At 34.3% G+C, this 22,027-nt stretch overlaps 1 protein-coding gene across 2 annotated transcripts in view; it reads right to left on the bottom strand.

Moving 5' to 3' along the window:
• LOC145686073 (sialin-like) overlaps positions 1 to 22,027 on the bottom strand; it is a 196,883-nt gene that overhangs the window by 8,210 nt on the left and 166,646 nt on the right. For both annotated transcript variants that reach the window (XM_081758989.1, XM_081758988.1), the window contains exons 8-9: positions 21,366 to 21,495; positions 19 to 174 (exon numbers count right to left, since the gene is read on the bottom strand). In XM_081758989.1, coding sequence (XP_081615115.1) covers positions 19 to 174; positions 21,366 to 21,495 — 286 coding nt within the window. The remainder of the gene's footprint in view (positions 1 to 18; positions 175 to 21,365; positions 21,496 to 22,027) is intronic.

Here is a 22,027-nt window from a genome sequence, read left to right as displayed (position 1 = left end):
GAGAGAGAGAAACGTTACCTGAAAAATTCGGTGCAATATCTAGTGGATTCTGGAAAAATCCACATGCGAAAGCACCATTTGTCATAACAGCAAGTGTCAATATCGCTACAGAAGCTTCAACCTGACAATGTAAAAATGCCAACAATAATAAGGCAGCACATGGTAGAAGATGAGCTGTAACAAATATTAAAAAAAAAAAAAAAATCTGTTTTAATTCTTTCTGTACTAATATTCACATTGAAATATTCGTTTCAGATTCTAATGCAAGGCAATGCTATTTTACATTGAAAAACTTCCAATAAAATGGAAATTATGTACAAATTTATCATTAAGTGTCTTCACTATTTTTTTTAATTATTCAATAACAACAAACAACATAATTATTTTGAAAAGTAGTCTTGCTTAATCTTGCAAAATGCTATTAGATAAACTATTTGTCGTACTCAGGATCTTTCATATCAATAGAACTTTTTGTATTATCCATTACATAAAAAAAAGTGTGGTGGGGATTGTAATAACTAATAAAACCTAACCAGATAACAACAGAGCTTTAACGAGAAACAAACAAGCAAAAGAAAGAAAAAAATACATTAAAAATAACAGTGGCGTGTGTTGGTTCTGAAAGCTACTGAAGCAGTCGAACATATTTGGATTTGTTATGAATTATATAAGGTTTCTCGTGAATACCTAAAACATCACTTTTGTATTATTTCGGTTTCTCCAATGCACGTAAAACTTTTTCGCTAAGAGTATCCACAAGTCACTGTTGTATCACTTAAACCTATCATAGAAGTTATAAGATGAAATGCCCGTTCTTCGCATGAGAAAGGTGCATATTTGAATCGAAATGAAACGGTAAAAATCGCAGATCGACCCAAGTACTAACTATTTTTAGAAATGCATTTCATGAGGTGCAACCGTTATTATTTGTGCAAAATTTAATTTTTTTTCCCCTTAGGATATGCAAAGTGTAATGTAAAAACCAAGGTCAACTCAATGCTAACTATATTCAAAATTTCATTTTTAATTGTTCAGCAGTTTCCTTCACTTTCATCATTTTAGGGATATAAAATGGGAAATTAAAATAAAATAAAAATTGAACCCCTTTTTCCGCTTCAGAAACAGAATTTTCGAAAATTCTAGGACACATGTCAACTTATTTTAAATAAGAACTTTATTTATTTATCATAAAACTTACTTGCAGTTATACATACATTTCCTTCTGTATTAAGAAAAGATTACTGTTAACTAGCAGGCGTAATATTGGACTAAGGAAGAAACTGGTCAAGTGCTATATAAGGAGTATTGCACTGTATGGTTCGGAGAGTTGGATATTACGGAAGTTAGAGAAGAAATATTAAGAGAGCTTTGAAATGTGGTGATGGAAGAAGATGGAGAAGATAAATGGACGAAAAGAGTAACATACGAAGAGGTTTTAAAATGGGTAAGAGAGAAGAGGATGCTTTTAGCCAGCAACCTTCATAGAAATTGGACTGAATACATCTTGCGAAGAAATATCTTCTTCGTACTGCCATAGATAGAAAGGTGGTAGAAAGCGAGAAGTAGGAACATGAACATAACTGATCGCTGATTTGAATAATAGAAGAAAATATTGGGAGTTAAAAGAGGAAGCTGAAGATCGAGAAACGTGGAAGAAACACTTCTAAGTCCGAATAAACCTCATTAGTCCCAGAACTTGCCAACAGGCAGAAAACTTAACAAAAACGATAATTAATAGGGCCTGTTCCTACTGTATAGAGTCCATTTTCTAATATAAAAGTAAAATTTGACCCAAGCAAATCATTCTAATAAATAATAGTGTACGGTTTTGGTGTTTCATGAAGATAATAATACATTGCCGAAACTGTAACTATAAATGTATAACGTTTCTCTACCATTTTCTGAGAAATTTGTACCATAAAAGTGGTTTTAGTTTCTGCTAAATGCAATTTGAGTTTCACTTTTTCCAGAAAATGCTAAAATTTTAGCCATGATAAAGTAAAACTACACCGAGGATTGCAGCTTCACGTATAAAATACCATATTTGAACGTGCTGAGAGTCTGTTTTGTGCAAAAGATGAAAGTTATCTAATGATTTTGTATTGGTACACTTATTCTTAATCTGCACCGTAAATGTATTTAATTTTAGAGAAATGTGTAACGTTTCATGAATTGAAAAAATAAGTTTTGATCAAAGAATATAATTAATTAATAGTTTAAAGCAGGCAGTATTGAATAAATGAGAAATAAAAACTCTGATTTATCTTCGTAGTAAATCATGTATAAAATATGATTGTGTCTACTTTTCTATCCGTAACTAATGTGGCAACATTGCATGTGTCACAATGTGCTTTGCCATCTAGTGATTTTTTATGTTTATATATATATATATATAGCGTAAAGGTGACGCGATCTACCTTAAAAGTGATTTGCTGGGGTCAGATTTTTTTTATTTTATTTTATTTTTATTTTATTTTGTTTCATTTTTTTAGGCAACTCAGTTCCAAAGATAGAATGGATGGTATTCAGAGCCCATTTTTTTAACATTTCATTTTTTGCAATTTTTTTGCATTATATTTAAATCCATGTTAATCAACACTGAAAATCAAACTGCATTAGAACACGCGATACTGTCGCTAGTGCTGCATATGAACCCCTGAAACAGACTTCCCACTCAGCATCCATGTTCAGTAATCTGTTTACGTAGTTTTCAGTTTGTTTATGTACGTTCTGTAACTATAAAAACTGCCTTTCGGCTTGAGGATGGGACACACTTTGATGATTGAGAGATCTTCTCTTCCAGAAGCACTCTGTCTGGCCAGGAAAAACTATAAGATGATTGACTATCTCTCTTCGCTTGCTAATTTCTGTAATATGAACGTTGTTTGATTTCGTTTCCTGATTTTATCTGTTCTTTCCAACTACCTATATTTATCAATTCTCATATATGTGAATTGAGGTGAGCACCATAAGATTTGAGTTGAGTAGTACCTGTAGTTGAGGTTTCGTCATAACCTTGATGATAGTGATAGGAGAACTTATCGAAACTAATCGGTAATTTTAAGATTATTACGTAATCTGAAAAAGTTCAATATTAACTTACATATTTTATTTCGCTGCATCTCACATTCCAATACTAAACTTTTGCTATGGCATAACATGACGCAGATTCTGGTTTCCTCTATATTTCTAAAGCTTCCTTTTAATGTCATTATGATTCGCACAATAAGAAAATAGAATTAAAAACATCTTTATTAGAGCAGAGATGCATTATCCGTGGTGTATTACAAAGCTTTTCTTTCTTTCTTTCTTCTTCACCATATAAAGGTGTTTTTTTTTCTTGTGCACCCTCTTATTGCTGTGCAACAAATGTTGATATTAGAAGATTTTTTTTTTTTTTTTCAATGTGGGGGTTTTTCTTGGAAGTAATATATTCTCTATATTAGGTATATTTTCCTTGTTTCTTTGATTGGTTATTGCATGTTTTCTGTGAATTTGTTTTTTATTGCTTTTTTTATTTAATTATTTTTTTCCGTTTTTCATATTACTTCCTTGTAAAAATTAATTAGAATTGAAAGTATGTCCAAAAGAAGATAGTACAGTATATTTTTATTGATTTTTTTTTTTTTAAATGTCAATTCCTGATTTCACTATATATTGTATGAGTGTTTTTATTCCTTTCCAGTTCTTGGATGCCAAAATACTTTCATATGAGAGAGGTCCATGTCCCAAAATGAAATGCAGTTGTTGAAGTAAATTGTTTCGATGTGATTTAAATAACTCGCATTCAAATATTAAATGATTCAAAGTACCAATACCTTTATCACACCAACAATGATAAGTGTCCTTTTTTTTTTATTTGAAATAATTTGGTCGGAGTTAGTGCAGTGTTAAATAACATGCGATAAAAAATTATCACTTCTCGTCTATTCCATAATGATAAATTTTTTGAAAAGCTTGTAGTGTTGTTTCCATAAATTTCCCAATAGAGTTTTCCAGGCAGAGAAGGATTTTTATATCTCCATTGTTTAATTTCCGTCTTTTCATACTCTGATATTATATGTTTGAAATTTTCTGGTGCCAGTTTAATATTCATATTTTGGCCGTCTTGACATGCATTTTTAGCAGCTAGGTCGATAATATTTAAATTTGGATCTAAGTTGACATGAGCTTTACTGAATACAAACGATATTTGAAAATTGTTTTTTGACATATTTGCATAAATATATTTTATATTTAATATGATCCAGGTAGACTTTTTATTCCAGTGAGTTGAATTTAGAGACATTAATACACTTAAGGAGTCAGAACATATTACTGTCTTTAGTATTTTGTTTCTTTTTATGTATAATAGAGCTTGACGTATCGCAAAAGCTTCTCCTTCGAATATGGAAGTATGTTGTGGTAGTCTGTATTTAATAGTTTTGGAGTCTTTGGGGATAAATATTGCTGCTCCGACTTTTGAATTTGGAAATTTTGAAGCATCAGTATATATAAATGTAGAATCTTCGTCAAAAGTATGAATGATGTTTTTCCAAATATTCTGGTAAATTGATTCTTTGAGATCTTCGTGATAAATTTTTATATAGTTCGGTATTACTGGATTGATCTGCGTAATGTTTACTTGGTAGTTCCAGACATAACAGCTTAACGTGGGTACTTTCTGAATATATGGATTGACGTTTCTTAAGTTCAGATATGCTTGAATGAACCATGGTCTGTTTTTTGAATACGGAATATTTCTTTTTTGCAGTATTATATCTATTTGTTGCAATTTATTTAAGATTGGAGAGTTGGATTTTCCAAGAACATTTAAAATGTATTTGTGCGCGTATTTCGAAATAATAATGTGACTTGGATTACAACCTATTTCTGATAATAGACCTCTTTTTGGGCAGAATGCCGGTTGAGCATAAATCAATCTTGCTAGCGAATAAAACATCTTTTCCAGTTTGTCGATATGTGACTGGATGTAGTACATGAATATAATGCCATAAAATACTTTTGATATAAAACCTTGTTTAAGAATTGTAACTAATGATATAGGATTGATGCCCCATTTTTTTTTTTTTTTTTTTTTTTTTTTTTTTGATGAGAGACAACTGAGGAGGTTCTGATTATCACAAAGCTCGATCGTGAGATTTTTGCTTATTTTTTTTTCTTCTTTCTGTATGTGAATTACCTAGAACTGAGTATCATGGCATTAAATGAACTCTATATGCAGACGATATTTGTGTTTTGGTGACTAGGGAAATTGAAAATTTCGTGGTAAAGAACAAATCATAATAGCAGAAACTTTTCGATTTCTTTAACAAACAGAAAACAACAAAAGAGTACACTTAATAGAGGCTCATTTGTAGAATTAACGATTAAGAAAAACATAATCTTGTTTCTAAATGCAATTTCCTCTTATTATGCAATAAACACTACTAAGAAACCTTGTATTACGCGACCTGTCATGCTATATTAAAATATTGAGATATTATGGCATGATAGTAACAAGAGTAATATTGTGTTTAAATATTTAAAAAAGGGTAAGAATTTTATGACGAAAAGCAATTCTTTTCAACATTTTTTCTTAAAGATCTTGATAATTTACTATTTCAAAGTAAAGTGTTTGAAACTGTTATAAAGAAATAAATATATTCCACTATACGTCCGGTTATTTCCCTAGAACAACATGACTTATTGCCAAAAAAGTCAACAATAACAAACCTTGTTGAATTTACTCATTATTTGGCCACACAAATTGACAACAAAAATCAAGTAGATGTAAGTATACAGATGCCACCAGGTCACGATATACTGCTAAGTAAACACATTATGGTCAACTTAACGTATAAGTTACGTGAATTCATTGCATCCTGTCTTCGCGAATGTAAACTCCACGTACGTTGCAGGAGCGCTTTGCCTCAACCATACCTAGCTTACTACAGTGTTCCGCAGGGTTGGAACCTGGGACATCTGCTGTTCTCATTATACCTAAATGATTTACCTAATACAATACAATCATATAAGTTGTTATATGCAGGTGACTTAGAAATTTATCGTACTGTAACTTCTGAAAGAGATGGTATGGTATTACAAAGTGATATTAATTTACTTCATGAATGCTGTAAAATCAACAAACTATTGTTAAATGCTAAAAAGTGCAGCGTAGTTTCATACACCAGAAAAATTTACTTTTTTTTTTCAAAATTTCAATATCAAATCGATACTTCATTTTTAAAGAGAGTTGATCATGTCCGCGATCTTGAACTGACAATAAGATCAATATTTCATTTGACCGTTATATTAACCAAATAATAAGTGAAGCGTATAGAAATCTTGTATTTGTAATGGGGATGGGAAGTTATTTCAGAAATCTTGATGTTCTTAAAATACTTTGTTCCGCATATGCACACTCTAAACTAGAATGTACAGCAGTACTTTGGAATCCTTGTGCTAAAATCGATTCACGTAAACTTGAAGCAATACAATCTAAATTTGTACGATTTATAACCTATATAGAATCCGTCATCTATCCAAGATATGAAAAATGCATAGACTCGTTACAACACTACTCAGTAGAATCACTTAAAACTAGAAGAAATAACTCTCATTTGTGCTTTCTACTTAAGTCGATACATAGTTACATTGACTCACAAAAACCTACTATCAGAAATCTACTTTCACATTCCCAGCAACAGAGAATTTTGTTTCTCTCTGACATTTCCACTTCCACGTTTACACTATTAAATCAATTAAAGTACCATTGGGCAGAAATAGTTCTTAATTTTTTGATACAGTCTTTTAAAACATAATTTCATCTTTTTACTTTTAAAAAGGAAAAAGGCTGTTAAAGTAACCTCCACGGAATACCCCCACCCGCGTTTTTCAACATCAAAAGAAAAACATTCACCTTTCTAATAAATTTTAGAAAAATGAAGACCAATTACTAATGTATCACATAAATAATTATAGCACCTGTACTTAGTGGAAAATAAAATTTTAATGCTATATTCAAAGTGAAAATGTTACCCACAGGTCTTAAAGTAATCTTCATGGCACTGCCCAGTATCTGGCCCTGAGAGTGAAGATCAAGCTAGCAACTTGAAGTGACATGTTAATAAGTGTGCGCACAGTTACGTATTATTGAAAAATACTTAGCATCTTCGAAAAACAGGGGCATTCTCTTTGATCTTGTAACCTCGATATATTTGTCAATTTTGATACTTAAAATGACAAAGATATTTTATTAGTTGATTGTTGTTAAAAAAAAAAACAGTTTCTTTCCAAAACAAAAGTCTCTGAATCCTATTTTTTCTAGCTTAGAATATAGGCAAAGTAAAGTATATTTTTGTAACTTACATGGAAGTAACCTCATTGTATGCAGCATGAAGGTCACATTGATTCACGAAAGTTACTATAATGAACAATTCATAATTTTATTATTAAGTTAGCCTTGTATTTAAGGTATGAAGTAGTTTCTAATCCAATACTTAGTCTGTAGCTGCCTAATGAAACTGCTCGGAAAAAAAAAAACAAAACGAAAATTTCATAAAATATTCGCCGATCATGATCCCAAGACCGCAAAATTAACCTCTACAACTGTTACATGTATTGTATGATTTTAACCAAATTTGGACTGAATATAGGGCTAAGCAAAATCTCGACCGATTTTGTTGGATAGCTTGTTCTGCCATGTTATTTGAAAATGGTGAAAGGAAAAAAAAAAACTAAATAAATCGAACCGATATCGGATAAAGGCAGTTCGAACTCTAAATATTTTCTTATGAAGGTTTTTCCAATCTCCAAGCGTTTCAAGATGGCGACGAGTTGAAAGTTTAAAATGATTTAAAATGATCTAGGCTTTCTGTTGAGCATGCCACTATAATAGGAATTTAATGTTTTCTTGAATAAAATATTATTAGTGTGATGAATATAGAATTGAAATTTGATGGAATGATACATGATTAAAAGTTTGTATTTTAACATTTTTACCAAATTCAGGATTTTGGGGCTCAGTACAAGAGCACTAATTCTTTAAAGATTAGTTTTAATTTTTTCATTCTATAGTGTGGTAGCTAGAAGGACGAAGTTTCTTAAAATTACTGATTTACATTTTTATTTTACAGTGAAAATGGCTCCAAGAAATAGTAAAATAATGAAAAAGAAACACAAGAGTCAAATAGAAGTGGTAATAGCAATACCAAAATATCAAAGTAAAATATCACTAGGAATGCAATGGATGTACCCGATTGCAATGAAATGAGCTGAGCGAGCTTAAACTACGTAATCATTCCTGGCCATTATGCAATAATAAATGCCATTTTTAATTGTTGACAAAAAAAATCGCGTGAAAACTTTTTCCCCATGTTAAGTCTATGCAAGCGTTTTTCGGTGATTATTCCTCGATGGTATATCGGATTTTTGATTTCGACCTATGTTGTCACTCAGCACGACATACTCTATCAGCGTGCTAAGTTTGGTTGAGATCGGCCAAACGGTCTAGGAGGAAGCGTTTTTCGGTCATTATTCCTCGATGGTGCATCGGATTTTTGATTCCAACCTATGTTGTCACTCAGCACGACATACTCTATCAGCGTGCTAAGTTTGGTTGAGATCGGCCAAACGGTCTAGGAGGAGTTCGCGGACAACCAAACGGCTAACCCGAGTATAAGAGCTTCGTTTCGCTCAGCTCAACAAATACAAAGAGAAAAAATAAGAAAAATTGAAAGGAAATCAGAAAGACGAAGAGAAAGAATTAAAGCAGATTCTTTATTTTATGAAGAACTCAGGAGAGAAGATATATATTAGGATGTTTCAAAAGTAAGAGTAAGGTGATAGTATATGCCCTATCCAAATATCCATGTTTCAGAATCCTGCGATACTTCCACAACAATTTTTATGGAGGTAGTTGGTAAGTACTTACATTATATGCCCGTAGCCAAACTCCCTGTGTAAAAATTGTCAGGCGAGTACCTTAGGATTTTGAAACATGTATTTTTGGATAGCGCACATATTAGTTCCTAACTGAAGTCTTGACCCGACTACGGTAGGTCTCGTAGTTTTGGAGCTATGGACCTTTAAATTTCATATTTTAATGTTTTCGGCAGCCTATAATTCCGAAAGGAAGCATTTTTTGTGCACCCAGTTTGGTCTATACTTTTTTCTTATCTTGGGGTCAGGAATCACCTCCTAAACGTTGTCGATGTGGTTTTGAAACACCCTATATTTATGCATCTATCTATCTATTTCTCTCTCTCTCTCTCTCTCTCTCTCTCTATATATATATATATATATATATATATATATATATATATATATATATATATATATATATATATATATATATCTATATATATATATATATATATATATATATATATATATATATATATATACAGGGTGGTCGTGCATGAATGTCGGAAAATTCGGGAGATGAATCTACAGGTAAAAACAAGCAAAAAATGTCATATGAACATTGGGTGAATGCGGCTTCGTTTGGACGCTAGAGGCGTCTGAAATGTCACCTTCCGAGGCGGCATTTTGCAATATCTCAAGAACGGAGAGAAATACGAATGTCGGGTCAAAACATATCAAAGGAAACCCCATCCGAAGAATCCAATTATGCATAAGTAATGGCGAAACAGTGGCGGCGCTAGAGGGGGGCACAAAAAAGTGAATGAAACATGGAGAAAAGTGAACAATTTACACTGAAAAATTGTAGGAGGGGATGTTACTTGGAACATGCAACAACAAATGTTAATGAACAAAGGCAACGACGGCTAGTCTGTAGGGACATTATGGGAGGCGGATTGTAGGAATACAGTATCTTTGTAATGGTGAGAAATAGGAATGTCGGGTCAAAAGATATCAAAGGAAATCCCATCCGAAGAATCCAATTATGTATAAGTTATGGCGAAACAGTGGCGGCGCCAGGGGAAGCATAAAGAAAGTGAATGAAATGCGGAGAAAGGTGAACAATTTACACTGACAAACTGTAGGAGCGGATGTTATATGGAACATGCAGCAACAAATGTTAATGAACAAAGGCAACAATGGCTACGCTGTAGGGACACTATGAGAGGTGGAATGTTGAAATACAGTATCATTTTAACGGAGAGAAATAGAAATGTCGGGTGAAAAGATACCGTATCAAAGGAAATCCCATCCGAAGAATCCAATTATGCACACGTACTGCGAAACAGTGGCGGCGCATGGGAGCTGCAAAGAAACTGTTAAACACTCTTAGTGATGAAACGTGCAGATCGTAAAAAAACACGTATGGAAGATGAGACCCAGTGTACTGTAAAAACAAGAGGTATTGTACTTACCATGGTCAACATAATGCCATTCTAAAGCAGCTGTTCAATATGTCCTCCTTGTTCTTTGAGACAGACAGTTACACGATGGCGTAAGGATTCTCTTACTGGTTCCAATATCGCTGTCGTTTGCCGTAATGTGGCAAATGCAGCACATACACGCTGGCGAAGATCTTCAACATCATGCAGGGGCCGTATATGCACGAGACTCTTCACGTAACCCCACAGGAAAAATCTAGGGGATTCAGGTTGGGCGAACGTGGGGGCCATGCTTGTCTTCCACCACGACCTATCCACCTGCGTGGAAATGTTTTGTTCAGATATGCACGAATGGTGTTACATGAGTGGGCAGGGGCGCCATCATGCATAAACCACATACACTGTCCTGTCCTCAGTGGCACATCTTCAAGCAGAATAGGTAGGTTCTGAGTCAGAAACTGGAGATACGATAATGCGTTCAATCGCTGTGGTTTAGAAGTGTGGTCCTACAACGTTGTCGCCATTAATACCAGCCCACACATGCAATTGGAAACGCTGTTGATGCTTCGTCTCTACAATTGCATGCAGGTTGTTGAGTGCCCATTGATGGTCATTCTGGAAATTTGTGATGCCATCCCGTGTGAATAATGCCTCATATGCCTCATCCGAGAACAATACCTGTGTTAGAAAGGCTGGTGAAACACGGCAGTGGCGGTATAACCAACGACAGAAGCGTCGTCGGGTTTCATAGTCACCATCGTATAACGCATGCGTTCGTTGTAAGTGGTATGGTCTGAGATTATTACTATGCAAGATGCTTAGCACGACTTGATGCAAAACGTGTTCCTGCCTTGCTATTCGTCGGGTACTAATACTCGGGTTCCGGGTCACATGTCGGAGTACCCTGTCTTCCAGTGGGGGTGTTCGAACGCGTCGTCGTTTCGGAATGTCTGTGTTGGGAAGGAATGACCCAGTGTCCCGCAATCGCTGATGAATACGAATAAACATCCCCGGTGCTGGAATTTGTCGATCTGGGTAGCATTCCGCATATAACCTACGTGCTTCTTCTGCATTACCTTCCGCTAAGCCGTACATCAAATACATATCTGCCATTTCGGCGTTAGTGTATACTACCCTATTCATTGTGGTGCATTACACATAGCACTTGTCCGTCCCGCGCTTGTCAACATCAACACTGTTTCACACGACACAAAGTAAACCACATTCACATACACATGGATCACTGCCCTGCCTGTAGAGTTTAGCACTAAAACGCTTGTGCTGTTACTGTCATTGCCCCATTCAGTACGAATGAACTGTGTGCTGTCCTCTGCACCTTCGATGCGAACGCTCTCGTTGCCCACGCTTTCACTACTCCTATAACTAACTCTACTACGCGACGCTCTGCAGGCCCCTTTGTTCCACCTACTGTAGCTATGCGCCCTCTGTCATCGGACATGTATCATACAGTACACCTAGAGTTGTATCCCTTGTTTCCTGATTGCTTTCAAATAGTTGTGTTTTCACGAATTTCAACTTTTCTCCGCGTTTCATTCACTTTCTTTGTGCTTCCCCTGGCGCCGCCACTGTTTCGCCATAACTTATACATAATTGGATTCTTCGGATGGGATTTCCTTTGATATCTTTTGACCCGACATTCCTATTTCTCACCATTACAAAGATACTGTATTCCTACAATCCGCCTCCCATAATGTCCCTACAGACTAGCCGTCGTTGCCTTTGTTCATTAACATTTGTTGTTGCATGTTCCAAGTAACATCCCCTCCTACAATTTTTCAGTGTAAATTGTTCACTTTTCTCCATGTTTCATTCACTTTCTTTGTGCCCCCCTCTAGCCCGCCACTGTTTCGCCAATACTTATGCATAATTGGATTCTTCGGATGGGGTTTCCTTTGATATGTTTTGACCCGACATTCGTATTTCTCTCCGTTCTTGAGATATTGTAAATTGCCGCCTCGGAAGGTGACATTTCAGACGCCTCTAGCGTCCAAACGAAGCCGCATTCACCCAATGTTCATATGACATTTTTTGCTTGTTTTTACCTGTAGATTCATCTCCCGAATTTTCCGACATTCATGCACGACCACCCTGTATATATATATATATATATATATATATATATATATATATATATATATATATATATATATATATATATAGGTATATCCAGAACTGAATGTGGAAACATAAGAAACGAAAAGGAAATATTTAAGTTTTACGTCCCACGTTTATACCGGCTACATTAAAGGAGATGGTACAACGACTCACCAAAGGTAGTCATCAACCCTGGTTCGGCTAATAATATAAGTATAACTTTAGTGGCAATAATTGTTTACACCTTAAAATATCTTCCGTAATTATATTCACTAGTATTATCACCTTTTATACTGAAATTACAAGTCCATGATAAGTGTTAGATAATTTATTCGTTGATTCTCTTTTAACGTATATTCACACAAACTGTCTTGCAATCATACATGTTAATTATATCTATAAACAACTACATAGCAACCAACTATACAATAATAATGTATATTTCTTACATATATTAAAACATTCTTCTTTTGTTATTTTTAGTTAACATTATATCAGGTATAGTGCTTGTGTAGAAGCACTTTCTGCCCAAGATACAAGTAATTATCAACCGATACAAAGTATCTCGTTGTATAAAATGTCGCCCGATGATGGGACTGAATATAAAAGTTACAAGCGAGCTTGGCTTTTATATTTAAGAACTACTGGTCCATTTATAATGATGGCATAAGAATAGTGCTATTCTTTACATTTTGATCGCACCTCATATATCATTTTGTTCAATTATTTTATATAGATACATTTATATTAAAACATTCATCATTCCATTGTCATTTACCTTTGACAATAAAGTTTCAACACAAATCAATATAATAAAAATAGCCTTTGTGTTTAATCAATTATGAATCGACTTATAATTCTTCACATCAACAAGACACAAAAAAAAATCATTTGGAAATTATCATTGGTTAATGAGAATTAAAGAAAATTAAATTAAGTAAAAAATCAAAAATTAAATGTAACCTACGTTCGGACGAGCAAAAAGAAGAAAATAAACTTATTTTTACACAAACAGAAGTCCCCCTTTTTTTCTTTTAGTCTCCTTCATTCTTATTATTTGAGCAAGGATGTCAGGTGTAACTAATCTTTTCACTAGACACATCCATTTTTCTCTTGTATACTGGGTAGGTCTCCAAACCTTCAACTCATCTATATTACGAAGTCCAATTGACGTACCCGTTTTAACGTTCAACAATTCAAAAACTTTAGGGTTTATTTCCTTGAAACATAAATAAGGACCTGAGAAAATGTCACAAAATTTATAAATCTTCTTTAACAACGCATTACTTTGTGGATGTTGTTTAACAAAAACTAAGTCATTGATCTTGATCCGATATTTTCCTTCTTGTAAAGACTCTAATTGGGAATTACGTTTCAAAAATTTGTTGTGTCTTCGAATTTTTACCATATTCACTAAACTCGAAGAATCTACGATTGTCGAATCTTCTAACTTGACATTAAAATGTTGTTCCACAGGGAAAATCAAATCAGAACCGTTATGTACATTAGCAGGAGACACGCCCAAAGTGTCGGATATCGAATGATTCAAAAGATACGTGATTTGATTGACATGCTTAATCCATTCGGCATGCTTATCTTTGCAAAAGTGTCGAAACAACATACCAAAATTACGATGCACATTTTCTACAACAGAGCTGCTAGGATGGTACGGAGTTACGAAATGAATTTTAATGTTAGCCTTGTTCATTGCTTTAATAAACACATCACTTTTGAACTGTGAACCATTATCACATAATATGTGTTCGATAGGACCACAATGTGGAATGTATACGTTCAAGATTTTATTTATGATAGCAGTGGACGTTGCTCTACGCAGAGGATAAGCTACTACATAGCGCGAAAAGATATCCATAGTAGTAAGTAGATAAGTTTCTCCGGTAGCTGCTCGTGGTAACGGTCCATATAGATCGATAGATAAGAACGAATGTGGTCTCTCTGGCGTTATTGAGAGCATAGGTTTTTGTACAGCCTGGTAGTTATGTTTGATTCGCATACATTCAATACAGTCCTTGATATGATTTTTGATTTGAGCTCTCATTCCTCTCCAATAAAAAGATTTATTAATCAAGGCACATACTTTTACATAACCAAAATGACCGAAATCGTCATGATAAGCTTTTAATATGCGGGTTGTCAACGTAGGTGGAATGCAAATTTTGTTTCTAGACTTGAATTTAAAATCTTTAATAAGTAGAATTCCGTTGGATAATTTAAATCTGGAATTCCATTGTTTGGGACAATTACACTCCACACTGCATGAAGACAAATGTTTCATGATTTGGTTATATTCATGATGATTCAGTTGATGTTCTCTTAGATCTTCCATTGAAATGGTGGCTATTTCATCCTGTAAGACCTTAAATTCGTTGATGGACAAGATATGTTGTTCTTCTCCAGGAAACAGACGTGATAAGGTATCTACGGGTCCATTATCTACCCCTTTAATGTGTTGTACTTCAAAGTCATAAGATTGAAGCTCTAACGACCAACGAAGTAGTCTGTTATTATATCCCTGTATGCTGTTAAGGTATCGTAATGAATTATGGTCGGTAAGTACTATGAAATGGCATCCACTGAGATATGGAGCAAATTTTTGTATCGCAAAACGTACGGCCAAAAGTTCGATTTCTGTCGTTGTGTATCCTTTCTCAGCTTTCTTTAAAGTACGGCTAGCGCAATGGATAACGGCCGGTTCCTTAATGGTTGGATTTGGTTGCCAGAGTACTGCAGAGATTCCAAGTTGAGAACCGTCACACTGGACATAGAAAGGAACGTCATATCGAGGGTGATTCAAATGAATGTTTCGCTTTATGCTCTCCTTCAACTTATTAAAACTATGTTCTTGAATCGGACCCCATTGCCATGGTACTCCTTTCTTTATAATCATAAATAAAGGTTGGGCTATCTCAGCAAATCGCGGGATGGCTTTGCGAAACCAATTGAAGAGCCCTAATACTTGCCGTGTCTGTTTCACATTTAATGGCGCAGGCAGATCCTCTATGGCTTGTACTTTAGATTGACTGAACTGTAAACCAGATGCATCAATTTGGTAGCCAAGGAATTCTATAGAATTTTGTAGAAACTTGGATTTCTGTAGGTTGATAGTAAGACCCGAACTTTCCAATCTATCTAAAACTATATCTAAGTACTTCAAGTATTCGTGCGGATTTTTTCCCATTATCAAGATGTCATCAGCGTAGGTTATCACGTTGCTGCGTAAGTTTTGACCTAAGACTTTATTTAAGCAGGAAGCTAACGCCGCACTACCATTGATAAGCCCAAAGACTACACGGTTGTACTCATATAAGTGACCTTCAAAACTAAATGCCGTGTACGGTTTCGAATCCTCATGCAATTCGACCTGATTATAAGCCAGTACTAGATCTAAATTTCCGAATACTGCATTCCCTTGTAAAGAGGCTAATATTTCTTCCACTGGAGGATACCCCACTTGTTCCAAATCAATATGACAATTCGTGCGTCTCAAATCCAAAACCACACGTAGTGAACCATTTTTCTTAGGAACTACATGTAATGGATTAAGGTGAATGCTTCGTGAAGGCCTAATGATCCCATTTCTTAACATGTCTGTAATTTGCTGACGTACATTTTCCCTGTATCGGTAGGGAATTATATAGGGCTTAGTCACAATAGGTTTGTCTGTTTTAACCTTAAAAGAATAAACAAAATCCTTACAACACCCAGGACGTTCTGAAAAGACATTTTTATGTTTATATAATATATCCTTAAAGTGAGTTTTTACTGTATCATCCATAAAATCAAGACTACTTTCAAGTGACTTAACACACTCAGAAAACAATACATCTTCTTTTGAATTCATCAAATTTTGTGTGACTCGCGTTAGTTGATCATTTAATTTATCACTTTCTGAACTTACAGAAACATTATTCAATACATTAGGAACATTATTATATTGACAAGCAATATCATCAGATTTAGGAAGAAGTTTCTGAACGATTTCCTGAGGTATGCCGGGTATAGTTAACGTTTGATTTCTGAAATCGAGCATGACACGCAACTGAGACAATAAATCTAAACCAATAATTAGTTTTTCATTCAGTTCCTTTATCACTAGAATAGGAATTGACATTTCAAAATCTTGAATAGCTATTGTCACACGAGTAATTCCGGCTACTCTCTTTTTATGTTTACCAGTAAAATCGACTATAATGAGATTCTCAGCTTTTTGCAATTTAGAATTCGAATAATCACTAGTAATTGCTTTCCATGACGAATATGATAATAAAGAGGCATTTGCGCCTGTATCCAATAAAGCTTCTGTGCTTAACCCATTTATTTTGACGGGTATTCTAGCAGTACTATATGATTTTAAAAATACAAAGTTTTCTTCAACACCAAAACCATCATTGACATTATCATCTTTGAACCAACAACGATTTACTACAGGCATAAATTGATACAGACATCTATTGACTGCGATTTCCGAATCATTATTTACAGATACGTTATGTAAAAGGTCGTTCTCATCATTAACATGAACACGTAAATTTGAAGATAAATGTTCATAAGAATCAATAGCTGATATGGGTTTGACATTATCGCATAAATTTGAAGATAAATGTTCATGAGAATCTATAGCTGATATGGGTTTAACCCCTACCACATCAGCTGCAGTTAGTTTAAATTCATACTCGTATATGGTTCCAATAAAGTACATTGTACCGCACAATCATGATTATGTCCCGCATTGTTATTCTGTACAGGAATTGTGTCAATATCTTGATTTTGATATGAAGTGCCATCTCTTGAATTACGATTACGTCTATCCATGTAGTTTACTGTATTTCTGGAATTTCGCCATATATTTCGTCTATTTTTGAATCTACTTTGGTTATATGGTCTGGCATAAGGATTGTCACGGTTGATTAGGTTAGGTGGATTCCCAACATATCTTTGTCTATTTTGATCGTTCTGATTGTTTAAATTTGCTCGACTTAGGTTATGTTCCGTATTGTTCACATTACGGATATTTAGATTACGAACAGGTACAAGGTGATCTGAATTGTTTTTAATTTTACCTACTCCCGCTTGATGATTCAGTGTCTGGTATTGAGTTTCATAACATTGGACAAGCATTAATAAGTGATTAAAACTCATGCACTGCGTAGAAAACAGGATCTGTTGTAATTTAAACGGTAGTAGATTTCGAATAGATGCAATCACTCTAGATTCCGATTGCAACGGATTTACGACTTTTAATTCGTTATACGTATTTACAACAAAATCAACAACAGATTTGTGCAAACGAGGATTAAAAGGTTGGTTTCTAATCGTGGCATCTCTGTTCGCAAGTAAAAAGTCGTTTTCGTAATTTGCAATCAGTGCGGCTTTAAATTCCTCATATGTATTGACATGATCCCGTACTGCTTTAAACCATAAAGAACATGGTGGGAGTAATAAATGGGGGATTAGTTTCATATATTGAGATTTATCTATACACATTATACTGCACTCATCCTGAAATTTTTCTAGGAAAGAAGTAGCATTTTCATTACATTTACCACTAAACTTACTCATAGCACGTATTTCGCTCATCTTTACACTTTACATTCCTTTCACCATTTCGTGTTCGCGTTGAGTGACAATTTCTACCTACTGCGTTATGCGTGATTCCACCATCTCTTTTCCGCCCATCTGTATCCCTTGGGTGAATTCTTTCCAAAATAATGTCCTCATCGGATGGATTACTTGAAGAAGAGATAACGTAAGGTCCACGTTGATCTGCTGCGGGTGAATGCGAGGTCATCTCTTGTGAACAAGGGAACTCCAAACGATCATTAACCATGTTGTTGTGGTATGCGTTGTCCTTAATCTGTAACGTCCTAATTTCCTCTTGTAAGGTAGATATCAATTGGGTATTTGCACGTATTTGGTTAGAATTATCTGTGACCTGAATCTTTTGCTGACGAACAGAAGATTCTATTACTTCCAAATCCTCTTTTACACAATTGACTTCTTGGACTACATGGTTGTAATTATCCTGGCAATCTTCAGATAATCTTTTTAGCTTTTCATCAAACTGTAATGTGATGTCTCTCACCGCCTGGATAACAGATTGTTTCGTCTCTTCTGATTTTTGATCTATTTGCTCTAATCTCCTACTCAATTCTTCTGACTTTTGATTTATGTGCTCTAATCCTTTACTCAATTCTTCTGACTTTTGATCTATGTGCTCCAATCGTCTACTTAATTCTTCGGATTTCTGCTTTACCGTCTGTTTTAATTCGTTGGACATCTGAGCCAAATTTTGCTTCATGGCTTCTAAATCGTCTTTTCGGCTTTGTTCCTGTCGCTGTAATGCCATTAAGATTTTGTCTTCTAATGTCAACATTTCGGGTGTAATGGGAGCTATATTTTGCTCGTTGTTAACACTGTCAACAGTTTCATTCTCTACTATCTCACCGATCATAATTTTTCTTGTGATTACTCTGCCACTTCTGAGAATAGTTGAGTTCGTATTCATGAACCTTCTTACAGAGGTAAATTCACCCTTACTTTAGACTTCGGGATATGAATTTACAAGATTCCCGGGTGAGGTAAACCAAAAATTTTACAACGACTCACCAAAGGTAGTCATCAACCCTGGTTCGGCTAATAATATAAGTATAACTTTAGTGGCAATAATTGTTTACACCTTAAAATATCTTCCGTAATTATAGTCACTAGTATTATCACCTTTTATACTGAAATTACAAGTCCATGATAAGTGTTAGATAATTTATTCGTTGATTCTCTTTTAACGTATATTCACACAAACTGTCTTGCAATCATACATGTTAATTATATCTATAAACAACTACATAGCAACCAACTATACAATAATAATGTATATTTCTTACATATATTAAAACATTCTTCTTTTGTTATTTTTAGTTAACATTATATCAGGTATAGTGCTTGTGTAGAAGCACTTTCTGCCCAAGATACAAGTAATTATCAACCGATACAAAGTATCTCGTTGTAATGGTAATGGTGAGAAAAAGGAAATGACTTAATGAAGAGAGTGGAAGGAAACGTAAGAACCCCGGGAAAACTCACGCATACGATGTTTGTGCACCGCAAAGCTCACTTGGCTTGAGCTGGGATCGAACCAAGATCCTCATGCACCAGAGATGAACGCTCTACCACTGAGCCACCGGGGCTCCCAACATAAGAAATGAGTGTGTGAGACAGAAAAGAATCCAGAGAGGAGAAAAAACTACGTGAAGATGTTAAAAGCATAGGGAGAAGAAAGAATTAGAACTGAATAAAATGTTGGAAGCTGAAACTCCTCCTGGTAGTGATAATGATGATAGCAGTCCAGAAATGGAAAGTAATGTTACATTCCTTCAACATTGGTAATATTGGTTAGCAATCGAAGAGATATAAAAAGGGTCTCTTTTTTTTTTCATTTCAAAGAACACTTCAGTAATAAAAATAGTCTAAACACTAAATATTTTTGTTGTTGTGAAGTTGTGAATTATAGAAAAAAACCATCAAATATCATGTTGACTTTGTGAAGTCTATTAACAATGCAGTCTGTGAAATCGAGTTTTCGACATCCGGAGAGAACTTATTTGTGTTCCTACTAAAAAGAAAAGAGTATCATTGTGGATTTTAAAAAAAAGTCAGAACAAGTTTTGTGAAAACTTAGCTGTGCACGAAACTCTACATGGAGGTTGAACTGTAAAACATTAAGTCTAATAATATTAAGATAATTCTTCAGTTACCATTTACTCGTACATTGAGGAAGTCTTCTCTCCTCTTTTGTTACCTCTGTGGATAATAATGTAATCTGCGTGACTAGCAAAATAATTAATTGCTTTTTGCAGAAAAAATATTTTCTTAACTTCTTCTATAGTTATGTATGCATATGTTTTGTTCTTACATATCTAAAAATGAAATTGCACATTATTTCTCCAATATCTAATTTTATTATTTTGCCAATAGCAAAATTCCTCTTAATTTTGGAACGTCCCATATACAAATCGATAGATCTCGTTGAGCTGAATAATATGATATGACTGAATGTAAATCCTCATGCGCAGTTTTCGAGAAAAACAATATTTTTCAGGAAACTTAAGAATTAATGCTGTAGGACAACCGCTGTACTTATTGAGAAGAAACTGATACTGGAGTATAGTTAATGTATAATTTTTTGGTTATGTATCGAAAGATATATCAATCAATAGATGATATCAAGCTGAACAAAATCAGACGCTTGAAAGTAAACTATTATCATGCGTAATTTTCGAGAAAATTTTTTGTAGTGCTATAAACTATATCTTTCCTTGCCAATAATAACTGATTGTTTTTATTCTTCTGGAACAAATTCTTTCTTTATTTATTTGTATGTATAAAAGTTGCATTGTTAAGTAACAGATTGTGTTGTTTATCGTCTCCCAACGGTGACACACAAATTCTTATCAGTGACGCATATAATCCTAACAGTGACACACAATACTTACAAATATAAAGACAGCAGTTTAGTAGATAATATGATATAAAGAAAACTTGATTGATTCTTCACTTTTCTCATTGATTATGTTGTAGTGTACTGCAATATTATTTGTTTAAGAGAAGACTGAACATTTACTCAGAGAATATGAATTGATTAATTGCTTTGTAAAGTGCACTAAGCCATTTATTGCCTTTTTTTATATTTAATAGTCGTGATGGAGCAAAATGTTTGGTAAAAATAAAATGTCTGAGCGATAATGGAGCGTAGACTAACTAACATCCTTGTCACTAGACGAGTCTTATGCATACGCACGAATTGGGTGCAATATAATGAGTATTAAATCGAAATAAATGAATTGAATTGATATTGCGATTCCATCAATAAGATCAAAGCTGAATTCTACTTTGTATACTTATCTAAATTATTATGTTAAGGATAATTATATACTTCAAAATACTTACAGAATACTGTAGAAATTCGTCGTACGTCAATTATCTTCACTCCCTTTTTGAGAATGAAGTCCATTAGACATCCGTAAATATTTGCAAATACATACTGACAAAGAAAGGGAAGGCTAGACAGGATACTGCTCTGCAAAGAATCCATATTAAAGTGAATATAAGATGAATACAGTAATATTAGTCTTTTTGTAAAACTCTTATTTCCGTATAGAGTGAATTCTTTACTTTTTTGCTGATTTGTACAATGAAAAAAGAGTGAATTTTATCTTGATATATATATATATATATACATGTTCGTATGTAATCTATTGTGACTTGCTCGTATGTTGAGATACATTCTGGAATTGACTTCATTGCCTTTGATGGGTGGACTGGTTCGATTCCCCGGTGGGACATATTTGGTTGGAATTCCAAGTTTTATATATCTTCTGTACAAAAACCAGACGTTCAACTCCAAATAAATAATAGTACTGGAGCTCCCTCGAAGCCAAGCGCTTTTGGCTTGGGAGACCCATGTTCGATTCCTGGCGGGAGCTCATGTAGTTCGGATCCACGTTAAGCTCTTGCTTGTGAAAAGGACGTTAAACTCAAAATCAAATCATATCAAAGAAATAACAGTACTATTGTGTTGCTGTAAAATTGTACATATTTAATTTGCATCC

Source organism: Thermobia domestica, chromosome 5 (genome assembly GCF_964235325.1).
Source record: "Thermobia domestica chromosome 5, izTheDome1.hap1.1, whole genome shotgun sequence".
NCBI classification, from domain to species: Eukaryota; Metazoa; Arthropoda; class Insecta; order Zygentoma; family Lepismatidae; genus Thermobia; species Thermobia domestica.
Note: the sequence above shows the minus strand (reverse complement) of the source record. Positions and strands in the feature narration are given on the sequence as shown.